The sequence below is a fragment of the Maylandia zebra genome, linkage group LG22 (assembly GCF_041146795.1).
Source record: "Maylandia zebra isolate NMK-2024a linkage group LG22, Mzebra_GT3a, whole genome shotgun sequence".
In the NCBI taxonomy this organism is placed as follows: Eukaryota; Metazoa; Chordata; class Actinopteri; order Cichliformes; family Cichlidae; genus Maylandia; species Maylandia zebra.
Window position 1 is genome coordinate 22,162,336 of NC_135187.1, and position 24,676 is coordinate 22,187,011.

General features: G+C 41.0%; 2 protein-coding genes across 4 annotated transcripts in view; one reads left to right on the forward strand and one right to left on the reverse strand.

Annotated features, from left to right (window-relative positions):
• rftn1a (raftlin, lipid raft linker 1a) overlaps positions 1–11,774 on the forward strand; it is a 25,539-nt gene extending 13,765 nt beyond the window's left edge. Inside the window, exons 4-10 of the mRNA XM_004548148.5 lie at positions 3,660–3,768; positions 5,607–6,330; positions 6,415–6,618; positions 7,218–7,327; positions 7,491–7,594; positions 8,027–8,102; positions 8,420–11,774. Of these exons, the coding sequence (XP_004548205.1) occupies positions 3,660–3,768; positions 5,607–6,330; positions 6,415–6,618; positions 7,218–7,327; positions 7,491–7,594; positions 8,027–8,102; positions 8,420–8,869 (1,777 nt within the window). The 3' untranslated portion in view covers positions 8,870–11,774. The remainder of the gene's footprint in view (positions 1–3,659; positions 3,769–5,606; positions 6,331–6,414; positions 6,619–7,217; positions 7,328–7,490; positions 7,595–8,026; positions 8,103–8,419) is intronic.
• On the reverse strand, positions 10,851–23,327 carry oxnad1 (oxidoreductase NAD-binding domain containing 1). 3 transcript variants are annotated; one of them, XM_004547868.5, is made up of 8 exons: positions 22,642–23,327; positions 22,249–22,361; positions 20,203–20,269; positions 19,981–20,084; positions 15,239–15,380; positions 12,808–13,053; positions 12,585–12,693; positions 10,851–12,393 (listed from the first exon to the last, which is right to left on the reverse strand). In XM_004547868.5, exons 1-8 carry the CDS (start codon positions 22,645–22,647, stop codon positions 12,236–12,238), a joined length of 945 nt encoding a protein of 314 aa, XP_004547925.1. In that variant the 5' UTR covers positions 22,648–23,327; the 3' UTR covers positions 10,851–12,235. The 3 variants fall into 3 exon arrangements, with proteins under 3 accessions (XP_004547925.1, XP_076735185.1, XP_004547924.1); XM_076879070.1 differs by having other exon boundaries at positions 20,203–20,272; positions 22,698–23,323; XM_004547867.5 differs by having other exon boundaries at positions 20,203–20,272; positions 22,642–23,318.
• Positions 23,328–24,676: the final 1,349 nt, after the last annotated feature.

The following is a 24,676-nucleotide window of genomic DNA, read 5'->3' on the forward strand; positions in this document are numbered from 1 at the left end:
TCATTATCACAAGCTTCCTCACCTGCTTTTTTTTTTAAATTGCTGGTGAGTCAGCCACTTAAAATGGCTAACTTTAGCTCTGTATCCCAATTCTCTCACTCTTGACTATAAATGTAATATACTGTACTGAGACTAAATCGTGTAGCTGTCTCATCTGTAACCCAGTTCTTCTTCACTTCTTGCATGTTTCCAACCTGAGTTCATTTTCAGCGTCTCATCAAAGAAGTTAATGAACCCAAATATAAACCATGAGCTCTCCTAACACTGTTCATTATTTATGAGTATATATCATCATATGTGTAGTCCTGTTGATGTGTTTATTGATGGCTCGGTTTCATTTTTATCTTTGCATCATATTAAGTTTTCCCAACGTTCTCCGTCTGTTTTCCTGATTTTCATTTATCCTATGTTGACGTTCCTGTTTTTTCCAGTTGCCTGTGCTAGCTTTTTAGCCATTTTGGCACAGGAAGTTGTCTTGAGACTGTATTGTAAGGTAAAGACACTACAATATTATTCAGAGAACCCCTGTAGTCAGACAATCCCCAATGAGTAAGCACTTGGTGAGAGTAGAAAGGAAGAACTCTCTTTTAACAGGAAGAAACTGCAGAACTGGGCTCAGGGAGGGTGAACTGTCTGCTGCAATTGGTTGTGTGGTGGAGGAGAAAGAGCGAGGAAAAAAAAAAAGGAGCACAGACAAAACACAAACTTTAGGAGACAGAAGAGAAAAGTTTATGAAATGCTACTGTGGCATGAAAACGAGCTGGCAATGAACAATGGTGAAAGGAGGAGGAATGCTCAGCCAGCCTAAAGCAGCACAACTAAGTAAGGGTTCAGTGTCATGTGATCCAGCCCCAATTTTAAGCTTTATCAAAAATGAAAGTTTGGGCCCTAATCTTAAAAGTAGATAGGGTGGCTGTCTTCAGAGTCCAAACTGATAACTGAAGGCTCTTCTTCTGGAAAATGAAAATATGCCTCTGCGCTCTGAGATTGAAGAGCTCTGTTGGGATACGATGGTACTATGAGGTCTATAAGATATGATGAGGCCTTATTATTGAGGAATATTGAACCAGACGTTTGGTACATTTCCCATGGTCTTCTATATGATCAAACTTCTTTGGACAAGAGTTTCCCGTACTGGCTGTTAGAAACAAAATAAGTTTAGGGCACTGCTGCATATTACTTTTCAGACCCAGAGGATAGATCAGTTTTATAGTTTGTGGAGTACTAAATTTTATGATGACTTCAGTTGCTCCCAGTAGAAGAATAATGGTTGGCTAGTCTGACCATAAGAGGTTTAAAATGTTTCTCCCATTTTGTGACTTACCTAAAAATCTGCCCGACTGAATTTAGAGAAACATTTATGTTTCAGGGATTCACTAAGGTTTAGCACTGTCATCAGTTCAGTTCAATTCATTTTTATTTATATAGCACCAAATCACAAAAACAGTTGCCTTAAGGTGCATTATATTGTAGGGTAAAGACTCTACAATAACAGAGAAAAAAACCCAACAGCCAGATGACCCCCTATGAGCAAGCACTTGGTGGCAGCGGGAAAGAAAAATTCGCTTTTAACAGGAAGAAACCTCCAGCAGAACCAGGCTCAAGGAAGGGCAGCCATCTGCTGCGTCAGGTTGGGGATGATGGGAGAGAGAGGCCAAAAGACAAACAGTGAAAGAGAGCCAGAGTTTAATCATTACTGATGGAATGAGAGGTGAGTGAGGAACACCTCAAGGGTTTTGTAGCCACAGCTTTCCCATCTAGTGGCCTTCAGATTCAAGGCACTTCTGCATTGGCTTCTATTTTTCTGACCTGGAAGTTATGTTCATGCTTTTTACTGTCTATGGCAGGGATATCAAGCTAATTTTACACTTTGAGCCACGTAGAGATCACTCTGATCTTAAGTGGGCCGGACCAGTGAAACTCCTCTTTCTGTCAGTGTGAAGAAGTTAAACTACACAAATTCACTCTCAAATATTGTAATATAAGAAAAAAAAAAGTTACATTTCAATTTTTTTTGATGACAGATTTTTTTTTCTTCACTGTGAAAATGTTATATTTCTATTGTAGTGGGGAAAAAATGGATATCTTCTGTCATAAATTTTTTTTTTACCCATTACTTGATTACTTTGGTGTAATATGAAGTGCCATGGCGGAGGTCTTTATCATTAAGAAAAGCTTTAAAGTGGTGAAAATACTGTTCACATTTTCCAAAGTCTTCAAGTGGGCTGGACTGGAGTCTTTGCCAGGGTGATGCTGGTCCTGGGACACCTCTGGTCTATGGTTAGCAGGCTAGCATGTGGAAGTGGTGCTAGCATAAAAACAATGGCGTGTCTCATGTTGGAACTAGCATGGCTACAGAGCTGCAGTCTATAAGCCCACCAGTATTTGAACAAAGAGGAAATTCTCTCTTTGGATATTGTTTTTAGATGGTGGTAGTTTATTGCATCCCATTTCTGTCACTATTTGTTTTTCCATTTTCAAAATATATGGATAGGATCTGATCCTTTTAACAGCTCATGCTCTCTCCAACAAGTCATCATCTTACTAGAACCTTTTTAAAATAATTATTTGAATAAAGATGTCTCATGTAGACAGGATCATTCCTTTGTCTTTTATTCAGAGAGCTTTGATTACATAGTTTGTAAACTCCCATTGGTTGTCATCTATACACCATGAAATTAAAGGCATTACTTTGTTTAGTCTGCAGTTTTTGGCTAGCCTTCTCTCTTCCTCTTGTGTGAATTCAAGCAATGGTTTACACACACACACACACACACACACACACACACACACACACACACACACACACACACACACACACACTCTGTAGTGTACCGACAGGTGCCAAGCTGCTCCTTTGATGCCCCTCCTGCCAAGTGGTCCTGCTGCTTCCTGGCACCTGTCACCGTGGAGACGGCTGATTGCATCATCAGCACTCGCCAGAGGGGAACGGCACACTGAAAGAGAGAAACCATCTCTCCATCCTTTCATCTGCTTTCTTCAGTGATGACCGTCCCCCACTTTTCCTTTGTCCTCGTCACCCCCCTTTCGTCCCCTTTACTCTGCCTTTTATCTCCCCATCACCACCATCCCCTTTCATCAAAAACCCTAAAAATGAAAGGGAAAAAAAATATGACAGATCTACTGTTTCAAATCTAGCTGAGAATGTCGCTCACGCCTCAGAGCGCAAGATATTACCACGGCCTTCCCACTGACCTCAATCCAAATCTGAAGAGGCGTATCTGAATACTCCTTTTATGATGGTGTCTTGCAGCGGGAGCAGAAGGAAATTCAGTCCTTCTTCTGTCTAATAAGTCTTTTGTGGTTTTGATGAATGTGTGTTCTCCTAAAATGGAAAATTCTCCCTGAATCAGATTTGACATTATGTTTCTGCTGCAATCATTTTGAGCCAATGAGTGCTTGTGAACAGGAGCACATCTGCCAGATACTATATAGCTGTGGCTCCTTTAGACTAATGCTACTATGTAATGCTACTTTGTCATGCTGTGGCTATAATGACCAGGACATAAAAAACTAAATGAGACCGTCTAGCACAATGTCATTAGAGAGCCAGCGTATTCTGGCATTTTCTACTTCACAAGAGCAGAATTTAGCTAAAGTATACATTTCTCACCTTAAATTTATTTCTCACCCTTTAGTTCAGAGAAAAGCCAACTGAGATGGGCAAGAAATCGTCTGGAGACGGATGTCTGTGTGGCTGGTCATCAAGCCGCTGACCCAGAAGTCATCCAGAGCTACGTCAAGAGGGTGAGTTCAATTGCAAGTGTAGGCAGCTCAAGCTTCACTGTGTCATATAGATGTAAAATAGTATGTCACTTTCATCACCTTGTATACCCAAAACATCATCCAGTGTTACTTTATTGAAGCCGCATGTGCAGAATGCTGGTCCTCATGTTTCTACAAGTATTTGGAGGAAAGGCCTTGTTGTGAAAAATGCACACAGGTTGTTTCCTGCTTGGTCAGAAGAAGACAGGAAGACATTAAGTATATTTAAAATTCTTCTTCTTTCATGGTTGCCTTACCATACTTACCCTCCTCGCTCACTGTCTCCATACCTGTTGCACTGTTTCTCTGTGTGTTTGTGTGTTTCACGTTGGCACAGCACGACTGTGACGGTAAAGGAAATATTACCCTGCTCATATGGCCACAGGCAACTGCCTATAATTGCCTGTCTGTGCCATATGGTAGCTCTGCCTTTGGTACTAGCATGCAGATCGTCTTCATTTCAAATGGGGCTTTTCCATTTTAAAATCTTGCAAATTCACCTGGCTGAAGAGATTTTAACAACGCGTTGTGACAGGAGCTGAACAAAAACCCAAGCCCAGATGTCATACGTAGGACCCAAGAGGGAGTTTAAAAAAAAAAAAGATGGAAGAGAAGAAATCAGCAAAAGACACTGGATTTTGACTAGTTTCCAATTACACTGTTTGCTAAACCCGTAACAAGGAAACCAAAGGAGAAGGAACATAACGAAGAGAGTGTCATTGTAAACTACAGAAAGAAGTAAGCCCCAAAGATGGCATGCCAACACAGAGCCTCATGGTTGGCATTTATCAGCTGTTAAACTCACTTTTAGTCTTTCTGCTCATGAATTCTCCAACAGTTCTACATTGGGAAATGAAAATGTGCACTATTGAATAGATTGGCATTTGAACACCCAGAGAGCACAAAGGAAAACCTGATTGGATGGAAATGCACATCACTGAGTATAATATGATAGGCTTCGGCAGCGTGACATGAATAACCAATCAGATCACAAGCTGCCAGAGAGAGTTCGAGATAAGAACCCAGGAGCTGCATCGAGCAGGCAGACTGATGGAATATATATATATGTGTGTGTGTGTGTGTGTGTGTGTGTGTGCGCGCGCGTGTGTGTGCGCGTGTGTGCGCGCGTGTGTGCGCGTGTGTGCGCGCGTGTGTGCGCGTGTGTGCGCGTGTGTGTGTGTGTGTGTGTGTTCAGTTTTGAAATTTTATACTTTTTTTTCTCGCCCCACTAGGGTACCCACTCTGTCTCCCTCTGGACATACTCATCAGATAAATCTGTGTGTAAACTTTGCGCGTGTGTTGGTAATAGCGAGTGTTTTTAAAAATGTGATATGCATGTATGGACGAGTGAAGTGTCAAAAGTAGCGGGTAATAGGGGAAGATGTGTCTCATTATTGTTCAGTGTTAGTTTGCGATCTGATTTCTCTCCTGTCGAGTCTGTCTAAAACTGTCAGCCCAAATATCAGCTGACAATTAACCACCAGAGCTCCGTGGGAGGGAGCAGCATGCGCACACATACACAGACCCACACACAAACTCTGTCACACATGTACACACACGGGTGCGTTGAGATAATGAGGTCCTTTTGTCATTTGAATATTTGATCTTTGCAGATGATTAGGTAGGTTGTTATTTTGCAGAATATCTAGTCTGCGTATGTCAGCCTTTGTTTGTGTGTAAATGAAGCTTTGTTTGCCTATAGTAAAAAAAAAAAAGACTGCAAATTTATTTGTGGTGCAGTGAAAGACATCCTTTATATGTATGCATCGCTCAGCTTTGTTGTAATAGAGCGTATGGGTGTGCATATATTGCTGTTGCAGATCCAGGATGTAGCAGAGCAAGGTGTGATGTTTGTGGGCTTTCTCCAGCAGCCGGGGGGAGGACCTTGCTTCTTAGGAAATTGGGATCCCGACGAGCTGTCGTCCTTACATTCAAGCCCTTCTCCCATACATCGACACCCCTTCAGTGCCAACACCAGCCCAACGGATCCTACAGAACCTCGTCAAAATGGTGCTGAAACTGATCGGTGCTCCTCTGAGTTAGATCATTGTGAGTTTAAATGTAATCCACAGGAGCACAGCACTTTGGGCCCAAGAGAACCAGACTTTAGCCCCGCCCCAGGAGAGTCTAGTGAACAAGTTCTTACCTCACAGATCAGCTTCAAAGAGTCAACAAATGAACCTCAAAATCACGTCAAACCTGGTTTAGACATAGTTCAAAGCTCTGCAGAGACCCAGGGGAACGGGCTAACTCCGACCCTTCCAGAAACAGTAGGTTCAACAAGGCCGCAGGAGCGTGGTGTACCAGGAGCTAAAGGAAACTTGAGTGGATGCACAGAAAAACGTTTTAGCCTTCCAGACCAGAGAGAGAGACGTGGTTCAAGCTCAGACAGCTGGCTCAGCTCTCCAGAGCTGGATCGTAACAGTGAAAGAAAGTCTGCTCGTGCACGTGGGCAGAGCACAGTGACGACGCACAACAACAACCACATCAGGCTAAAGAGTTCCGAAGAAGACAAGGGGGCAACCTCGCCACTGGCACAGGCCAGTAAGTACGCAGGATCCTGTTTGCTTGTTTACTCGTTGGGTTGTTTCTCCGTTTGTGAATTTTACCTGTTTGCATGTCCTGTAGGAATGCAGCTCTTTGCACTGTACAACCACACAGAAGAGCTGAACAGCTCTATGAGGTTCTACTCACTCAGGGTGCCACTGCAAGTGCAAAAGGAGGCAGGGCTAATCACAGGAGTAGATGCACACTGGCTCGACCACTTGACCCAGCATTTCAACAGCGGAGCACACCTCATTGATGGGTTTTTCCATCTCGGAGATGATAACGGTAAGTCCTGTAACCATAGCAATGCAACACCATTTTTCCATGTACTGTCATACGTAAAATAAAAGTTGACAGACCAAGGTTGTGCTTCCACTCCTTTCATGTCTTTAATTGATTGTTTTCACTTGTTTGATTTTAGTTTCAAAACTGAAAGTATGGAGTCATTTTGGCTTATTTTTATCCAATTCAGTAATTAATCTAAATGAATCCTTTCATACTATATGCTTGCATAGATTCATGGTGTGGAAAGCACCCATCTTTAACATAACCAATACAATAGCACAAACTCCTCACCCACTAAATCTATGACACTGCATTTCATGGATGCATGGATCTACAGCCTGAGCTCAGGCTGTAGATCCATGCTTCACTGTTGAGTAATGGATGATATGCATGGTGTTATGTGCAGAAAGTCCACGGCTTATGCCATAAGTCACTGTTCAGCCACCCATGGAATAAGCAGGCTTAAGTCGAGTGGAACAGGGGATGAAAAATGAGAGATTGGAGAATAGAGATTTAGTTTTTAGTTCCTCTTTGAATCCCATTTATCCATTTGTGTTTATCTAACTCTTGTCTCCAATTTGTCCCCTTTTTCTCTCCAGCTAATGGGGTTTCATCTGTGGATAGCGTGTTCATCCTCCAGACCTCTGCTGAGGAAACTGCAAACACTTCTTATGATGCTATCGTAGTTGAGCAGTGGACAGTTGTTGACGTGAGGTTTTTCAGGCTTTTAAAGCTCTAGATAAAATGTGCTCTTTTGAGCAACCATTTTGGCCTTAAGCTTGTGCCATTACCTACCTGCTTGCATTTTGCATGCATATATGTATGACTGCATTCTTTATATGTGAGACATTAGCACTCTTTCCTCTGTCCAGGGTGTTATGGTGAAGACAGACTACATCCCACTGCTTCAGTCTTTAGCTCCGTATGGATGGAGACTGATGTGCGTGCTACCCACACCCATTGTCAAGACAAACAGGTACCCAAGAAAAAACACACAACTGTCCTACCATGCACCCAGATCCACTGAGTCAGTACGTGCTCTGAATCGTATCACCTAAACTCAGCAAGGACTACGCTTTGTAGACTGATTCTTTCTCCTAAGATGTTGCCTGCCTCATTGTTTTTAGGATTAGGACTGACAGCGTGGCTTAGATATGCAGGACAGATGGTCCAAGATCTGACAAATCTTGATCATATGCTCATCACAACATGAAACCGCTTTTGAAATCAGCCAGGGCTCGCGAGCAGTAACGCTGTCATTGAACTGCTGTTGTCTTGTAACCTGTCACTTTTACAAACTGCAGCATGCAGAAACTGGATTTCAGTAAATACAGTGGCGTGCACGCTTCTCGCACTACAGCGTAGCGGGTTAACAGTAGTAAAAGTGCAGCTCTCTGTCTTTGTGCAGTGACGGGAGTTTGTCGACGAAGCAAATTCTTTTTCTTCAGAGACCCGTTTTGCAGCGCAAGAGAAAAGACTTCAAGGTTTGTCTCCCTTTCTTCTTCTTCAATCTTCGCAACAAACCTGTCACTCTTCTTCTGTTGTGCCTTTAGGGCACGTGACTTTATGTCACAGAAGGTGCCATTAAAAAGTCATGTTTCTAAATATGGGATGTACAGCGAATATATAAATCCACTCTGGAAAAGTCTAATAATAGGCAAATAGTTGGCCTAAAACTGTACAGGAAGAAGGCATCAATAAAAGAGGCTTTGTTGTACTTTGTCAGGTGTCTGGAGAGATAGAAAGAAGAAGACATGACACAAAGCACAAAACTGTCTCAAATGCATGTATTTGATTTCAGATGCTGAACCTCAGGGGTCGCAGCAAGGCAAAGAAAAGTGCTACTGGAGAATTACTAGAAGAGAGAGAAACCAGGTCCCCTTTGATAGAGACAGAGATGGACAGGTTAAGAAGAAACTCAAAAGAGGAGGAGGAGGAGGAGGAGGAAGAGGAGGCGGGAGGAAGAGGGAAGAGCAGGGACAGCGGAAAGCGCAAAAGAGCAGTCCTGCAGCAAGGTGGGGATAAAGGGGAAGAGGATGCACCACATCAAAAGGACTTCTTGTTCCTGTCGAAGAGCAGGGCTTCTCTTGAAGACCAGGAAGAGGAAACTGACATTGACAAGATCCCACTGCCCAAGCAGGAGAAGTCAGTAAGATGGACAGATTTCTATCAGGAAGCCAACGCAGGGCCCAAGGAGGCGGCGAGGGTGGAAGAGCGGATCAGACAACAGCTCTTTTCTGGTGTTTGTTGACATATTCGGCACAAAGCGGGCAAAGGGCACTAAAAGCTGGTTAGTCTATAAAAAAGCTTTTCAACTTTTTGTTGACTTGCATTTTTTTTAGTTCTTTGTGAACAAGCCCAGAAATAACCACTGTATTCATATTGCGTTCTGTTGCTAACGCTTCTATCTGCTCTGTTTAGGGCATTAACACAATGCCTTTTGAGGTCGTAGCTCCTGTAAATGGGAAAAGTGTTGTGCAGTCTTCTGCTTCGGGTTGGTGCTGCTATGTGTCTTTAAATGAAATGAGACTGTACAACCTAGAGTTAGCCTCCAGTCCAAGCCTTAAGTATTATTCTTTCACACTGTTGTATTTTACTACATTCTTGTAATAGGACTGTGAGTTTTGATTTCAATGGGCTCACTGTATTTTTATATGTATGAAAAAAAGTATAATTTAAGAGGAAAAACAAGTGCGTAGTACTGCATTACAGCCTGAATCGATCCGTTTGTGTTCGCTTATGCGACGGCGGAAGAGTAACAAGGATGCAGCTCAGTGATGTTGATGGTATTTAAATCATTTGATACGTTGTTTTGATTCCAGTTTGTGAGCGCTTAAATGTGTGTTTTTGCTCACGTATCTCGGTCACGATTGTTAATAATCTACCCTATTTTGAAGGATTTGTTTAGAATGAATAATAATAGCACATATATAATTATCAGATGGCTTAAATTCTCACAGGTGCAGGAAAAAGTTAGTTTTTTTTCCATATTTCTGTAACAACATGATCTAATATGTCATCAAATTTGTCTAGTGTGAAAAGTAGAAAATATTATGTGACACTCTCTATTGAGGAAAGTGACCATTTACTGGTATGACTTGGCCACTGGTAAGCCATTATGGCCTAGATGCCACAAAAAAAGCTTCAAACGATAAGTCTACCAACACTAGGTTTCACATATCAGACGAGGTTCTTATCCTTCAATGGGGTGCTTTCAAAAAGACAATTTCTTTTAGTCTCATTGAGCTACAAATCTCACTTGTGCATGTGATCTTTAGTAAATTGCACCAGTGTTCTTGGAGAGCAGTGCTTTTCGCCTTACACTCCTCTGCAGCTCACCATTATTGTTCAGTGTTCTCCTGATGATAGACTTACAAACATTATCCAAGCAGTTAGCCTGGGTTTCTTTGGGGTTCGTACTCCTTTCTCTTTGTCAGCCACTCCTGGGGAGGGCAACACTAGTGGGTGGGTTTGCATCCTTTTTCAGGGTGGTAAGCGTAAACAATTGTTATTCTGAAATCCTTAGAAATTACTTCCTTCCTTTGTACGTACGGCGACAAAGGGTAATTATTCACTTCCCTAAATGTGAGTTATGAAGAATAGACTTTGATAGTTCTATAAATAAAAACAGAGAGCACACACACAGTCAAGTTTTAGCTGATTAAAACTGGAAATTCTTAGGTTCAGATTTCACCTACCTTTGCCACACACAGACATACAATCATGGATCATTTTCCTCAATAACTAAATGAAGTTAATAAGTGAGCATCTTTTTTTAAAAATTTAATCAGTAGTTAGGACTTTTGTTAAAATCCGGTAACAGTTTGGATCTAATTTGTGCAGAAATATAGAAAAAACTAACGGTTTATAAACCTTTATCCTGCAACATTATCAGTATGAATCTCAGATAAACAGCAAGGGTCGGGATTTGAAGTGCACTGAAGTCTTGAGTTTTGTTTTTATTATTGTAATAAGGTGTTGGTTGCAATTTGTCAGAGGAAAAGATAACAAAGCCTGTGTTAAACAAATTAACTGTCTACAGGGCTAGAAACTACTAGAGGCTGTTGATTAATTTACTTTTTTTGTAATTTGGGTAAACTTGACCTTAGAAAATGTGTAATTTAAAAATCAGATATTTACGACTCATTTCCTGGACCACCTGTGTTGTGTATAAGTAGTGTAACATGTAGGTCTTCATATAAAAAAAAAAAAGAGTCAATAAAGTCTTTGCAGGCGGACTTGACTCAATTTTCTTTATTTCCTTTAAAATCATAAACAGCTGTCCTCATATGAGGAAGAAATGCACAAACAACTCAAAATTGAGTCTCAACGGTACAACCCCCCACTGAGAGATGACAACAGGAAGCTTGCAACCATCTCTGAGGGATGTTCAGTGATCCGAGCCAATTGCAGACCACCTGGAGGTTCCATTACATGGCACCATGGGATATTTACTCTACCCTGTGATGAGAAACCGTTTATGGGTATGTGAATGCCTGTGGCTGAAGAAGAGGCTGTATAGGGGATGGGCGCTGCGCATGCATGTGGTAACAGCGTAAGTGAGTAAAGCGGGGGGGGATACTGGCCAATGTGTGGGAGCCTGTGAAGTTTTAAATCTAAAAATATGATCAGTGGTGTAAAGCTGAGGAGTAATATGTGAAAAACAAATGCTTTGATGCAACTCTAAAACCTGCGGCTCTTTAAATAAAAAGTGTCAGTACACTGAATATAAACACCGTAATACTTCTAAGTTACATTGTATCAAATAGGTGAGGTACTGCGTTAAAAGAGAGTCATTAAAACGCTAATGTACAGCGTAAAATAAAAGTACACAATGCTAATGTTTCAAATATCCCTCCATTTCCTTTAAATAACTTAAGCACCCAATAAGTCCATCTGCTATCACTTCCAAATCTCTCTGGTTACACTTTACCTAGCGCTCGTTTCATCGGTGCAGAAACTGTGAAAAAAAAGTCGTTATTTTACAAACTGTTTTGTATTGGAGTATTTTTCAGTTAGCAACATATCTCCTCACACTCATACAGTCCAACTTTGTAATCTAATTTTAAATTTTACAGATCAATCTTTTCAACAACACCAAAAGCTTATTTCCCAAAGGAAGAGTTCTGTTTCACAATTAAAACCCTTCAAACATGCTGATTTTTCCAGCGGTCTTCATTTTTGTTATTTCTTTAGTCTCTCCCCTCTACATTGGTTCTTGGTCCCCTTGTTAACACAGTTTTTCGCTGAAAACCTGATTTGACATTGCAGCAGAAGTGTCTGCAAATGTGAACAGATCTGAAGATGCACACATGTACAGGACACTGGAATTTCACTCATCTTGCTGGTTTATACTATAGGAAATATAAATAATCTCTATTGTCTTTGTGTGTCAGCTGCTAGCTGAGGCGTGGGCGGTCCCAGCGGTCTATCGCAAATCAAGCACGGGTTGCTGTGGCAGGGATCAGAGGATGAGTTTCCTCATCTACACAAACATTCATACTGAAATCCAGATCACTGGAACATTTCACTTGCTTTCCATTCTCCCAGATGTACACCTTCCCCACTGATGACAACAAAAGGCAGGAATTGGTTTCTGGGAGCTGTAGGAGGGCCCCTACCACCACTTCTCGAAGAAGATCCTATCTTTGGGGAGGCTGAGGTCCATGAGGGTTTTTGAAATTGATTCAATCATTGGCGGGGGTCCACACAAGTAACACAGAGTTTTTTGTGGGTCCACGTGTTTCCGCAACACTTCCTCTGTGAGTCTCCCATCTGATGAGACACAAGGGAAGCAAATCAATTAATTAAGACGCGGTGCTGCGGCACCTATCCCATCTCAGTCGCCTACATGGAGACTTAGCCTATGATGACACACATAAATCAACCAAGACAGGCTGTGGTTGAATGTGACAGTTACTCAATCATCTCATCCAAACAAAGAAAAGCGAAAGTGCAGTATTTACGGTTGACAAACGGCAGGAGTTGTAGGTCGACGTCTGTGCTCTGCTGCGTGACATGGAAGTCACAGGAGAACTTGTCAGGAAACTCTTGGCACACCTCAATGATAGAATTCTGGGAACACAGAAGGTAGGATGTTGTACATTTATAAAAGTTTATTAAAATAATTTAAAAAAAAAACAAACCTTCTCATAGATTTTACACACATGGAAATTTTCTAAAGCATACCTTGAACAGCAGCTCTTCGGTGTTCTTGGCACTGTAACAGAGGTGGGCGGAGCCTATGTTGTAATCCTGGCCACCTGAAGCTCGATTGAGACGCAGCAGATCTGCTGTGTGCAGCATAATTGAATACAAGGGATTGATCCCTACACCTCCAGCCACCAGCAGCAAATCCACAGAGGGTTCAGATGGCGATGGGTCAAAGAAGAATTCCCCGCCGACACGCATGGCCACTCTGGAGCCCACTGTACACTGAGAGGAAGAGGGAGAGACGGAGAAGTGGAAGGAGTTTGAAACAAACTGCAAAGCCAGCTAACTCGCATCCATCCGTGATAAGAAGCTGAAATAAAAATTTTCAGAGACAACAAACTGCATCTAAAACCAGCCTCAACAAGTGTAAAAAGCCAATTTTAGATCATACGCACTACAAATCGATGTTGCTGCTGTACGAGTGCAGCCGATATTACAAGTTACAAAAGGCCTTTTGAAGTCGAGGAGAGCACTAAATATGCCTTTATCTGCTTTAGCACACATGACCACTCGCCCACATGATAATGCATGCAGTCGTAATCTGCTGTGATGGTCCCTACACTATCCCTGTAACACAATATCAAACAAAAGGATCATAAAGTGATCTCAGAGCTGATAGATGTAAGTCTCAGTACCCTCAAACACACATCGCTCGTTCCTATTTACACACAGCATAGTAGCTCAAAGCTATTTTTTTGAGCCCATCATCAAACAAAGAAGCTGCAAACAAACATGTAGACTACAGAAAGGGAGACAGAGCTGGAAGAAAACGCTGTTAATATTCATACAACTACTGGCACCAGTGGAGTTTAAAAATGATGCGTTTGTCACACACACACACACACACACACACACACACACACACACACACACACACACACACACACACACACACACACACACACACACACACACACACACACTGTTGTGAAAAAAGCTATCCATACCTATCTGGTCCTGTTTTAAAAAAAGTAATTGTCACCCTTGTCATTTATTCCTGCGGTCTACCATTTATATTTTATTCCAACAGAGTTGGTGCAGATCACCGACAATTTTGTTATACATGTACACAATATTCCCTCTGCGCACAGAAAATCTGTGTTGCGCACAAAAGAAAAAAATCTAACCTGCATTGAAATTAAAATTAATACTTTAACAATTCTGTTTTGCAGTGTTAGTCAGTAAGTAACTGGCTGCTCCAGTATGGGATTAGAACGATGCCACCATATCCCATAGTCCAGCCAATGATGCGATTCACATTCGTATATACGCAGTTAATCAACGTTGCTGACAGCTATGACAGCGTCCTTATGTGCCGACACCGGTGTTTTAGCTAGCAAAGCGGCGTGGCTGATGTGGAGTGAAGCCACGTTAATGACAACGTGTACAACCATTGGAGATGTGAGCAGGACAGACGGAACAATTGACGGAAAAAGTGTGGACTTTATACCAGTTTTTAAAATTGTGTTGATAGGCCACGTAAAACCAGACCACAGACTCATAATACAAGTCAAAGCTTTTTTTAAAAAGAAAGAAAGTTGTGTTTTCAAAATTGGAGTTCAAGTTATTTTTACTTCCAATAGTGTTACCATACTACACAGGTCAATGACTAGATTTTTAAAAAATTTTCATTGTAAATGGGCTAAAGCAGTTAATTAAAAGTAGTCTAACATAAATGTAAATGCTGTAATTTGATTATTTTAATAAACCATGTAACTTGGATGGATTTGATGCTGGCGTGACCACAGTGCACACGTCTGATGTCGCTCACAGTGGTCCAAGGGACCGCTCGGGGAGTTTGCGTGTTCGCTCAGACACGTGAAAAATTAGAGGGAACATTGCATGTACAATAACAATAAAAGGCTACTCTATTCTATTCTGTTTAAGGGAACCCTCCTGTACATACAGTCAGAGGTGTTTATTTGAGATGACAAAATTATCTCCATCTGCTCTTGATGACATCATGAAGAGCCATGAGTTGGGAGCAAAGAAACTGTTTGACACTGAGCATTTAGAGCAGTCTGAATTTCTGACTCATGTTTGCTGACCTCACTGTGTGACATTTTGAGCCATGTTTAAAATTAAATCCACCATTATAATAAATAAATGACACAAAAGGAAAGATACAAGAGAGCTCAATTAATGGTTGTTCGCAGATAATAGGGTGTATGCAAACACACACACATCAAACAATTCTAAAAATATCAGCTCATTTATCTTGTTCCATTCAACACTTGTGTGATTATGTCGTAATGTGGATTGTAATGCTGTAACACCTTATCCATTATTGGTCTTAGCCTCATGATTTTTGAACCTCTGCTGTTTTATAATATTCCTTTCAGTTTTCTTGATTTTCATACAAAACCAGAGATCTGGATACCATAAAGGTCTTGATTATTGTACTCACTGTAGTGTGGACCCAGTGGGCTGGTGGGTGTTTGGCATATTTGACAGCCAGTTCAACAACTCCCTCCCTCTGCAGCAGACCTGGGCTGGAGCACATGGAGAAGCCTCCAACCTTCTCCACATCAGGGATAAAGAAATCCACCCTGCAGACACACAACAGCAAAACACAGCATTTAATCATTCAGTTTATTGATTATTTACATTAGCAGATGTTTGAACTTGATCCATAGATTGTTTCACTGATTTTATTGTCACTTAGTTATTATTTTTGGGAACAATATAAAGATGTCTTTGAACAGTTAGCCAGCGAAGAAGAGTAATATATTAGACAAACTTTGGGAAATTGATCGGGTCTAGCCATCATAAGGGCCAGGAATGGTGACTGTAGCACAAATTGGTACATGCCTACTTGCTAACAGTTAATAAAACAGCAAAAACAAAAACAGGGCCAAAGTCGAAATGCTTATAGAGTGTTTCCATGTGCATCGACGCAGCAGAAATCCTCTTTTGGAAACCAGGGACAACAAAACAGAACCAGATGTAAAGCTGATCAGTTTATTCAAAGTGAAGCATCTCTTTCTTACACATAGTCACATCTGTCAATCAGTAGGAACAATAGAGTAGTCACAGTGGGAAAAATGCAGTGCTAAACAGTTGGGCTAATGTTCCACCAACACAATGACCTACTGTTACACCAGAGAGACCCTCAGAGGCATCATAAATATGGATCCGCTGTGAAATCATGTACATATGTTCCATCCACCTCCTCCTTCTCTTCCTCCTCTCCCACCTGGAGATGAACAACTAAACAGTCCCTTTTTTCTTAAAAAACATTGCAAGTTGAGAATTTCCATCTATTTACATTCATTATCAGCCGCCGCAGGGCAACTGGCTGCCAGTTTTATTTCTCACCACCGCCCACCAACAGTATGGGCTCATGTACATACTGCATGTGCAAGCTACACTAATTAACAATGGCAACACTGACTGACAGACCAGGACTGAGAACAAAACAGAACCAAAAAAAAAAAAAAGCTCTGGCTCATTGAAGAAGTTCCCAACCTGCTATTGGAAGAGTCTCTTGACGTTAGCTTAAACATTTCCTCATGTTATGCATCGGTCAAAAAGCTGCCAGTATACGAGCAACATCAAGGACGATAAACGCTTCCCCGTGTGTCTATTTTCAGTCATCCTCATCTGACTCAAGGCTTTAAATGATTAAGAGGCTTCGATCCTTCCTCCGGTTGATGGTATTGACCAATATGAGGACTACAGCTGAAATTTACTGGAAGTTCTGTAAGAAGTGCTTGGAAAAGATGAATCTGACACAACCCTGCCCCCATGTGGTGATTATAGGCACTACATGACAATGACTGATGAAGGAAGACCTAAGTGCTATCACTGTATTGGGTTTCTAATGGCACCATGAAGAAAACAGAAAAACTATTAGCTTAAATTTTAGTAGTAAACCAAATATACTTGTAATTACTTTATGAATACATGCTATGTAATTTATTGTCTTTTGCAGCTAGAAATCAAAGAAGATGGGAGTGTATCCACTATTTTAAATTAAGTTATTCCCAAAGTCTTTAGAAAGAGAACAGGCCTTTGTGTGTTAATGGACGCATTTTTCTTTTACAGCACTACAGTTTACAACTGAAAGCCAAATCTCTGCCCACATTACCAGGCTGCACTCTCGAGTCACACCAATAACGATGCAGCTCTGTTGCCTTTTGTCGTCCTTGGTTTTTCTAAATTGACAGACGCTATTACAACCCAGTGTCACTACACAACAATACGGCCATTTTACCTGAGGCATATAGAATGACGGGCCCAAGCACTCGTGGTTGGAGCTAACAATGCTGTTTATACCCAATTACACATAAATTACAGTGTAATAAAACAAAACAAGGACACGCTCTTGTTTGTGTGCCGTGCTGTAGAAAGAAAACATCATGCATTATATGCCACTTAGTGTACTTCCCATATGGCAAACGCCATGGGCATGTCTGAAAAACCACACTACTGCATAAACAGAACGACAAAGCCAGCGGTGTCAGGATATGTATTACAAGTCTGAACAGACGGGTGTACTACGAGGCCAGATTAATAGCTTCGTAAGCCATGTTGAACTCAGAGTTTTCTGTATCAGAAAAATGGGTCTCTATCTGGCTAAATCACTGCAGTAACTTATGCTGAACACATAACCTTTATGTATTTATGTATTCAGCTGGTGATGCAGAAAATGTTTAAATGTTTTTATACTTGTTTCTAATCTGATGACTAATCTCTTTTATATTGTTGGAAATGCAGCTATTAAGGCACAGAAAACACAACAAGAATACCAGCTGAATCAATAAATCTAATTTCTCTTTGAGCCGGCCATAAACCAAAGCGATTCCCAGGTCTCCTTTATTAGACTATGGGACAGTAAACTTTAATCTTAAAATGTATCCAGTTTAATGTTGCAGAGCTTTAACGTGCAATTTACCTTAAATTAAAATGTTTATTTTTCCGCTCGGTGTGCTAAATGACCAGATTAATGATTTTCTGCAGCATTACACTCCTTTATTTACAATTTACTGGTATTTGTTTATGTTCTTTGTAGATTTCTAAACACCATTTTATCTGTATCATCACCTCTGATTGGAGTAGGACACACTATCAGGGCTCATTTGTGTGGAAGAAGAGTCATATCACAGACAATGAAGCAGAAAGCCTGGCTTAACAAAGAAAGCTTACAGTTACTGTTGTGATACCTGCCATCTCTAACTGAGGTTTTACGTTTTGTCAAGACAAATAAAGCAAAGAAAGCCTCAGGGACTCTTATCCCATGCTAACTCTTAACATTTCCAAGTTGTAGCACAGTGTGTGAATAGAACCATTTTACTCTGAATTATTCAAATGTTAAAAACTGACACTGACCAACACTGAACTTCTGAGATCATCAGCTGTGATATATACTCTGCAACCTTTTTACATAAGAGATCCCCAGTTTCTCAGTCATTTTAAACCACTTTTAAAAACATATTTGTTCTTGTTTACCTTCAAGTCTAGTTGAGCAGAGCAGAGTATGCAAACTAGGGGTGGGTTTTGATTATCAATTAAAATCGATTCCGGCTTGGATAACGTGATATTGATTCATTAAAATCCTGAATCGATTTTTTAATATAAATTTATTTTGCCCGAAATGCCAGAATCTCAGGTTAAACCTCACAAAGTTTCAACAACCACCAAACAGCTAAAACAGTAAATGAGAGCAGGAACATGGATTCTGCACAAAGACGTAAACACAAAGCGCGGACCCAACGGATCAGAAGCAGTGAGATGTTGCCTTTCTCACCTGACGGCACGGACACGGTCGGGGCTGAAAGCTGACAGCTCGCTGATTCTGATGTTTCGGCGGGTCTGCGCTTTGTGTTTACGTCCTTTTTGCGCTGATTCTAAAGCTGTTAGTTTGATCTCTCTCCAAACAATATTGACTGAACCAGCAGCAAAAGAAGATCCAAACTTTGCTTCACATAAACATCGTCAAGAATTCACTCTGACTTTTGCTGTTTTGCTTCCACCACGATAAAAACCACACTTCATGCACAGCTCTCTCTCTCTCTCTCACATTATACTTCAAGAACAGTTTCCCATCTAAAAATCTGTTTTCTTCATTATTCGCTTGCGCACAAGTCTACCGTTGTTTACAGCGCTGTCGGCCGCTGTTTTTTCCTCATTTCTGCTGTTCAGTAAGCTACTGAACAAATTTAAACTTTTTAAAATTATGCAAAATTGCAAAACGCTTGGCTGTGTCTCTAATAAAACATCTGTAACTTTGCTCTGCTTCACTTCAGCAGCATCAGGTAATATTCATATGTTGATTAATGGTTTTCTTTCGTTTTTGATTGACTGCACAATATATTTATAAAATCCCAGGCCAGGAAAATCACCTTCATGTTTTTCTGTGTTTTATCCACAGCTACTTTGACACAAAGGCATCTGCTGTGATGCTCACACCTTTGGTAAAGTCTCGCAAGTGTCAGCTTTCTTTTTATAGGTATACGAATATGGAAATGTACTGATGCATGATCTGAATTATAATATTTCTGACTGTCTGAGGCAAAATTTCCCCGATTCAAATTGAATCGAATCGATTCGGGGCCTTGTGAATTGCAATCAAATCCATTCTAGAAATCAGTGACGATACCCAGCCCTAATGCAAACACTCTTATCTACTCATTTTATTTGATTTTCAGTGTATAGTGAATGGTGATTTAGTGACTGGAATATATATATAGCATATAGGAATGAACTCTGACTTGACTTTTACTATGAATGTGCCAACCTGTGTTAATAGGATAGTAGTAATTACTTGGGTAGGAGATGTTCAGTCGGACAAACTTTGTCATGCCACCATTTCTAAATCACCCCAAGCATTGTGTATTTAAAAAAAAAAGTTTTAATACTGGCATGCCATTAAATATGACAGAATGATCCATATTGGTAATACTGTTCAAATACTGAATACTGTTCAAATACAGTCTATAACTGTCTATAAGTTGTGTTTGATGTGCTCCTAGAGTGTATCCCACTCTGGGATCTTCTACTACTGACTGAAGCTGTCATATGAGTATTCTCACAGACATAAGTTTCAGAAAACTGCAGTCGACCCTGGTACTGTGTGTAGTTTGACCTGGAAAATGCTGATTTCAGTTGTACCTTCTCTTATTTAAAACTTAATGAGAGTCTACTCACCACTGGCCTGCTTTGAAGGTGAAGTTTGGATGCACGGCTATTCTCAGTCTTTTTACCGTCTCTGACTCATTTATAATTCCACATACTTGTGCTGGATACAGAGTCTAAGTCAAAAACCCAGTTAGAGACACACAGAGAAGAGTTCAGTGGTGGGTTAATAATAGTGTGGCACAGTTAACAGACATCAAGATCAGATTCCTCAGCTACACACTGTAGACTTACATTTTGTCTGTAGTTGTTCGAGGTCCTCTCTAGGTGGTCCATTTGCCTTTTGGAGGACATATTTCTTCTACTGAAAAGGAAACGGTCTGGTCACTTGTCTCGTATGAAAAATACTGTGTCGTGCAGTGAAGAGCAAGAAAGCAGCCACATGTGACACACACACAAGAAAAAAAAAAAAAAAAATATAGGCAGCAAGTGGAGTTTGCCCTCACTGTCAACAGGGAACCATCGAGTTAAGGATCCAGTTCATCAACATTAAAAATACAAAAAACCCTAAAACAAAAACACAGTTTCTCACTAACTCTTCGCAGCTCATTCACAGCACCTCGCACACTGTGGTGTGCACAGGGCACCAAGTGCTGGAGGGGGCTCCAAAACAGGCTAATGATCATCGATCATAACAATCATAAGAACTTATTTAAATTCAAGAAAAAGTACATTAGGCACCGTCAGACAATTAGAAGCAATATAAATACTACAATGAATTATGGTGCCCCCTACTTCATCTCCCAGCGGTTAGCAACAGACCCGCTGCCTACTACCATGATGTGCACACAGACTACTTAATGAGAGTCACCAGTAATGAATGCAGCCTGGGTTTAACAAAACAGCAGCTGAAGTAGTGCTTGTTGTTAACTGCTGACTTTCTTGTGAGTTTATTAAAAGCATGCAGATTTATAGGGTTACTTAAAGCAGCAGGATTATTAGTGTGTATTACTACACCCTGCTAATACAGAATAAGACATAATTTTTTCATTATAAAATGATATAATTTTTTGCTTCAATTTTATTTGCAGGTTACAGTATTTGAACTACTCCACGTGTTTACATGGATGCATTACTGATACATTTGTATATCATTTTTTTTGTGGTGGGTAAACGAACTGCATATTTTCTTCTTCTATTTGATTTTTCATTAGTTAATGAATGACTGTTTTATCAGGGTTACACCCAGAAACATTTCACAAATGCTGAGAAAAGCCACAGACTGAAACATGTAACCAGAGAGCTGCATGCATTTACACATTTAGCACAACAGCAGGATCTTTAGTAATTATTCCCATAATTTAATCCAAGCAGAGACTCGAGATCAGTCTGGACCTTATGCACGTCTCACTCTGTACACTCTGTGTTATGCACCTGTAACACAGAAAATCCCAGCAACCATTCTCCTGCCATCACAGCTGTGGGAACATTTTATATTTAATGTCACTAAAGCTCTTTTGTGTTTACTAGGGGCCAAAATATAATTCTTATTGAGTTTTTTCAGTTTATTCAAAAACCGAGATTTAAGGAACGGTCATTATTGGGCACATGGATATTTCTCAAAGTGTCACTGAAAAGTTCCAGGAATGTGACCATTAAATATATAAATCACATCCTAGAAGTTCCATTATGCACCCTTGCTTGTGCACTTTGGCTCTAAAAAGGATGCGGGATCTCCACCAGTATGTCAAAACTGTGATCCTTACACCTGATGTCTACTTTGGCAAAGTGGATAACCAAGTTGACAATATCAGCCTCGAAATTAATTCCTGTTCCTATTTCCCACATGGACATAAATGAAAACTATTTGTTTGTAGCTAGAGACCCAACTCACCGCCTCCAATGATTCTACACATTGAAGTCAGGACAGTTGGTACCAAATAATGATGATGTTTGCTCTCTGCAAATGTTTAAGAGCCACAGTGAAATCACAGTGCAATGATCATAATGGGACGCAACAGAAATATATAGGAAGCAATATAAGAATGAATTTCAAGGCTGATGTAAGGATTACCCCTTATAGGAAGTGATCTAAAAATAACAGCAATGCTGGAGGTAGTCTCCAAGATCTTGAAGAAGAGATGAAGACAAAAATGAGAACAAAAGCCATAATCTGACATTCTTTCTCATTTCATTTAGGCCTGTGGATAGTTTAAATCAGACTATATGGGCTCTGATTTTCTGTTGCTCGTAATACAAGAACAGGGGAGATGGGGGTCCACTCAAAAACATACACTTCTTTCGTTGTCAGAATCTACTTTGCCCCCTCAGGAAACTCACCTCACGACAGAGCTGGGGCCCAGCAGCCTACAGCAGAGCAGACCGGCTGCAGGACACGACAGACTGAAGGTTCGAGCAGTGGCGGACAGTAAACAGGAGATCCTCATCGCGACCTGGGTTCATGTCAGATTAGAGCAGAAAACACCTGGATTTAGCTTTCAAAGCCGGAGTCTGTACCTTATGCTTAGCATCACATATGAGTATTTTATACACCCACTTTTGTTTCTTTTCCGATCAGTATACACCTCCATGTATTAAAATCAGACTATTTTTAATGGAGTTTGGTGTGACCGCCTCCATCATGAGGTTAGCCGGCTAGTTGAAGCTAGCTACCGAGTAAATGCCGGTTACATTTCATTACTTGACACAAACTAATCATATTTTTCTTCTTACCGGCATAAGAGAGGACTTTACTTCTGTCAAACGCTCTTCATAATTGTCTCGTGTACCTTCGGAATAACCTTGGTGGTCTTATGATGACATGACGCGACAGGTGACTTCTTCTTCGTCGTTTTACTGCGGCTGGCGACTTCTTCTGTTCTAGTAACGCCCCCTGTTGGCAAATAGCATCCAGCGCCTGACCAGAACCCACATTCTTAGTTCAAAAGCAATTGTACTCCCTCAGAAAAAAACACAAACACAACGTAAATCCATCAGATGTCACTTGTGCTACGGTCTCATTATTTTAATAGTGACTTATTCACCAAAGTTTAATGTTTAGCGTTGAGCTCTGCAGGAGATTTTTGCCTTCTCTGTTATAGGTGCCATAGTGTATTAGACAGTCTCACAGTTTATATAGCCCATTTTAATGGATAGAATCCTTTAAATACTTTAATTCAAAAATTAACAAAATGCCATATTAATGAGGGCAATCTCCACTTTAGTTTTTTGTCACATGGCTGCTCTGTTGAATTTTACTTATTAATGCATGGATAACAGGCAATATAGAAATAAATTTGGCTCCATCTTGTGGCCATAAACAGTGAACATTGCAACGCCAGAGGGTGAAATTGTGGTAGTGTCAAGGCTGGCTGTGGAGCAGGCAAGAATTGGACCTACAGTGGGGCAAAAAAGTATTTAGTCAGCCACCGATTGTGCAAGTTCCCCCACTTAAAATGATGACAGAGGTCAGTAATTTGCACCAGAGGTACACTTCAACTGTGAGAGACAGAATGTGAAAAAAAAAAATCCATGAATTCACATGGTAGGATTTGTAAAGAATTTGGAAAATAAGTATTTGGTCACCTCAAACAAGGAAAATCTCTGGCTCTCACAGACCTGTAACGTCTTCTGTAAGAAGCTTTTCTGTCCCCCACTCGTTACCTGTATGAATGGCACCTGTTTGAACTCATCATCTTTATAAAAGACACCTGTCCACAGCCTCAAACAGTCAGACTCCAAACGCCGCCATGGCCAAGACCAAAGAGCTTTCGAAGGACACCAGGAAAAGTATTGTAGACCTGCACCAGACTGGGAAGAGTGAATCTACAATAGGCAAGCAGCTTGGTGTGAAAAAATCAACTGTGGGAGCAATCATCAGAAAATGGAAGACATACAAGACCACTGATAATCTCCCTCGATCTGGGGCTCCACGTAAGATCTCATCCCGTGGGGTCAAAATGATCATGAGAACGGTGAGCAAAGATCCCAGAACCACACGGGGGGACCTGGTGAATGACCTGCAGAGAGCTGGGACCAAAGTAACAAAGGTCACCATCAGTAACACACTACAACGGCAGGGAATCAAATCCCGCAGTGCCAGAAGTGTTCCGCTGCTGAAGCCAGTGCATGTCCAGGCCCGTCTGAAGTTTGCCAGAGAGCACATGGATGATACAGCAGAGGATTGGGAGAATGTCATGTGGTCAGATGAAACCAAAGTAGAACTTTTTGGTATAAACTCAACTCGTCGTGTTTGGAGGAAGAAGAATACTGAGTTGCATCCCAAGAACACCATACCTACTGTGAAGCATGGGGGTGGAAACATCATGCTATGGGGCTGTTTTTCTGCCAAGGGGACAGGACGACTGATCCGTGTTAAGGACAGAATGAATGGGGCCATGTATCGTGAGATTTTGAGCCAAAACCTCCTTCCATCAGTGAGAACTTTGAAGATGAAACGAGGCTGGGTCTTCCAACATGACAATGATCCAAAACACACCGCCCGGGCAACAAAGGAGTGGCTCCGTAAGAAGCATTTGAAAGTCCTGGAGTGGCCTAGCGAGTCTCCAGACCTCAACCCCATAGAAAATCTGTGGCGGGAGTTGAAAGTCCGTGTTGCTCGGCGACAGCCCCAAAACATCACTGCTCTCGAGAAGATCTGCATGGAGGAATGGGCCAAAATACCAGCTACTGTGTGTGCAAACCTGGTAAAGACCTATAGTAAACGTTTGACCTCTGTTATTGCCAACAAAGGTTATGTTACAAAGTA

What these genes read in the sequence shown, in the direction of transcription:
- oxnad1 (XM_004547867.5), bottom strand. An exon ending in CCCACTGGGTCCACACTACA is followed by an intron (nt 13,054 to 15,238) that starts GTGAGTACAATA and finishes TCTTCCTCTCAG; the next exon opens with TGTACAGTGGGCTCCAGAGT. An exon ending in ACTCCTGCCGTTTGTCAACC is followed by an intron (nt 12,394 to 12,584) that starts GTAAATACTGCA and finishes GTGTCTCATCAG; the next exon opens with ATGGGAGACTCACAGAGGAA.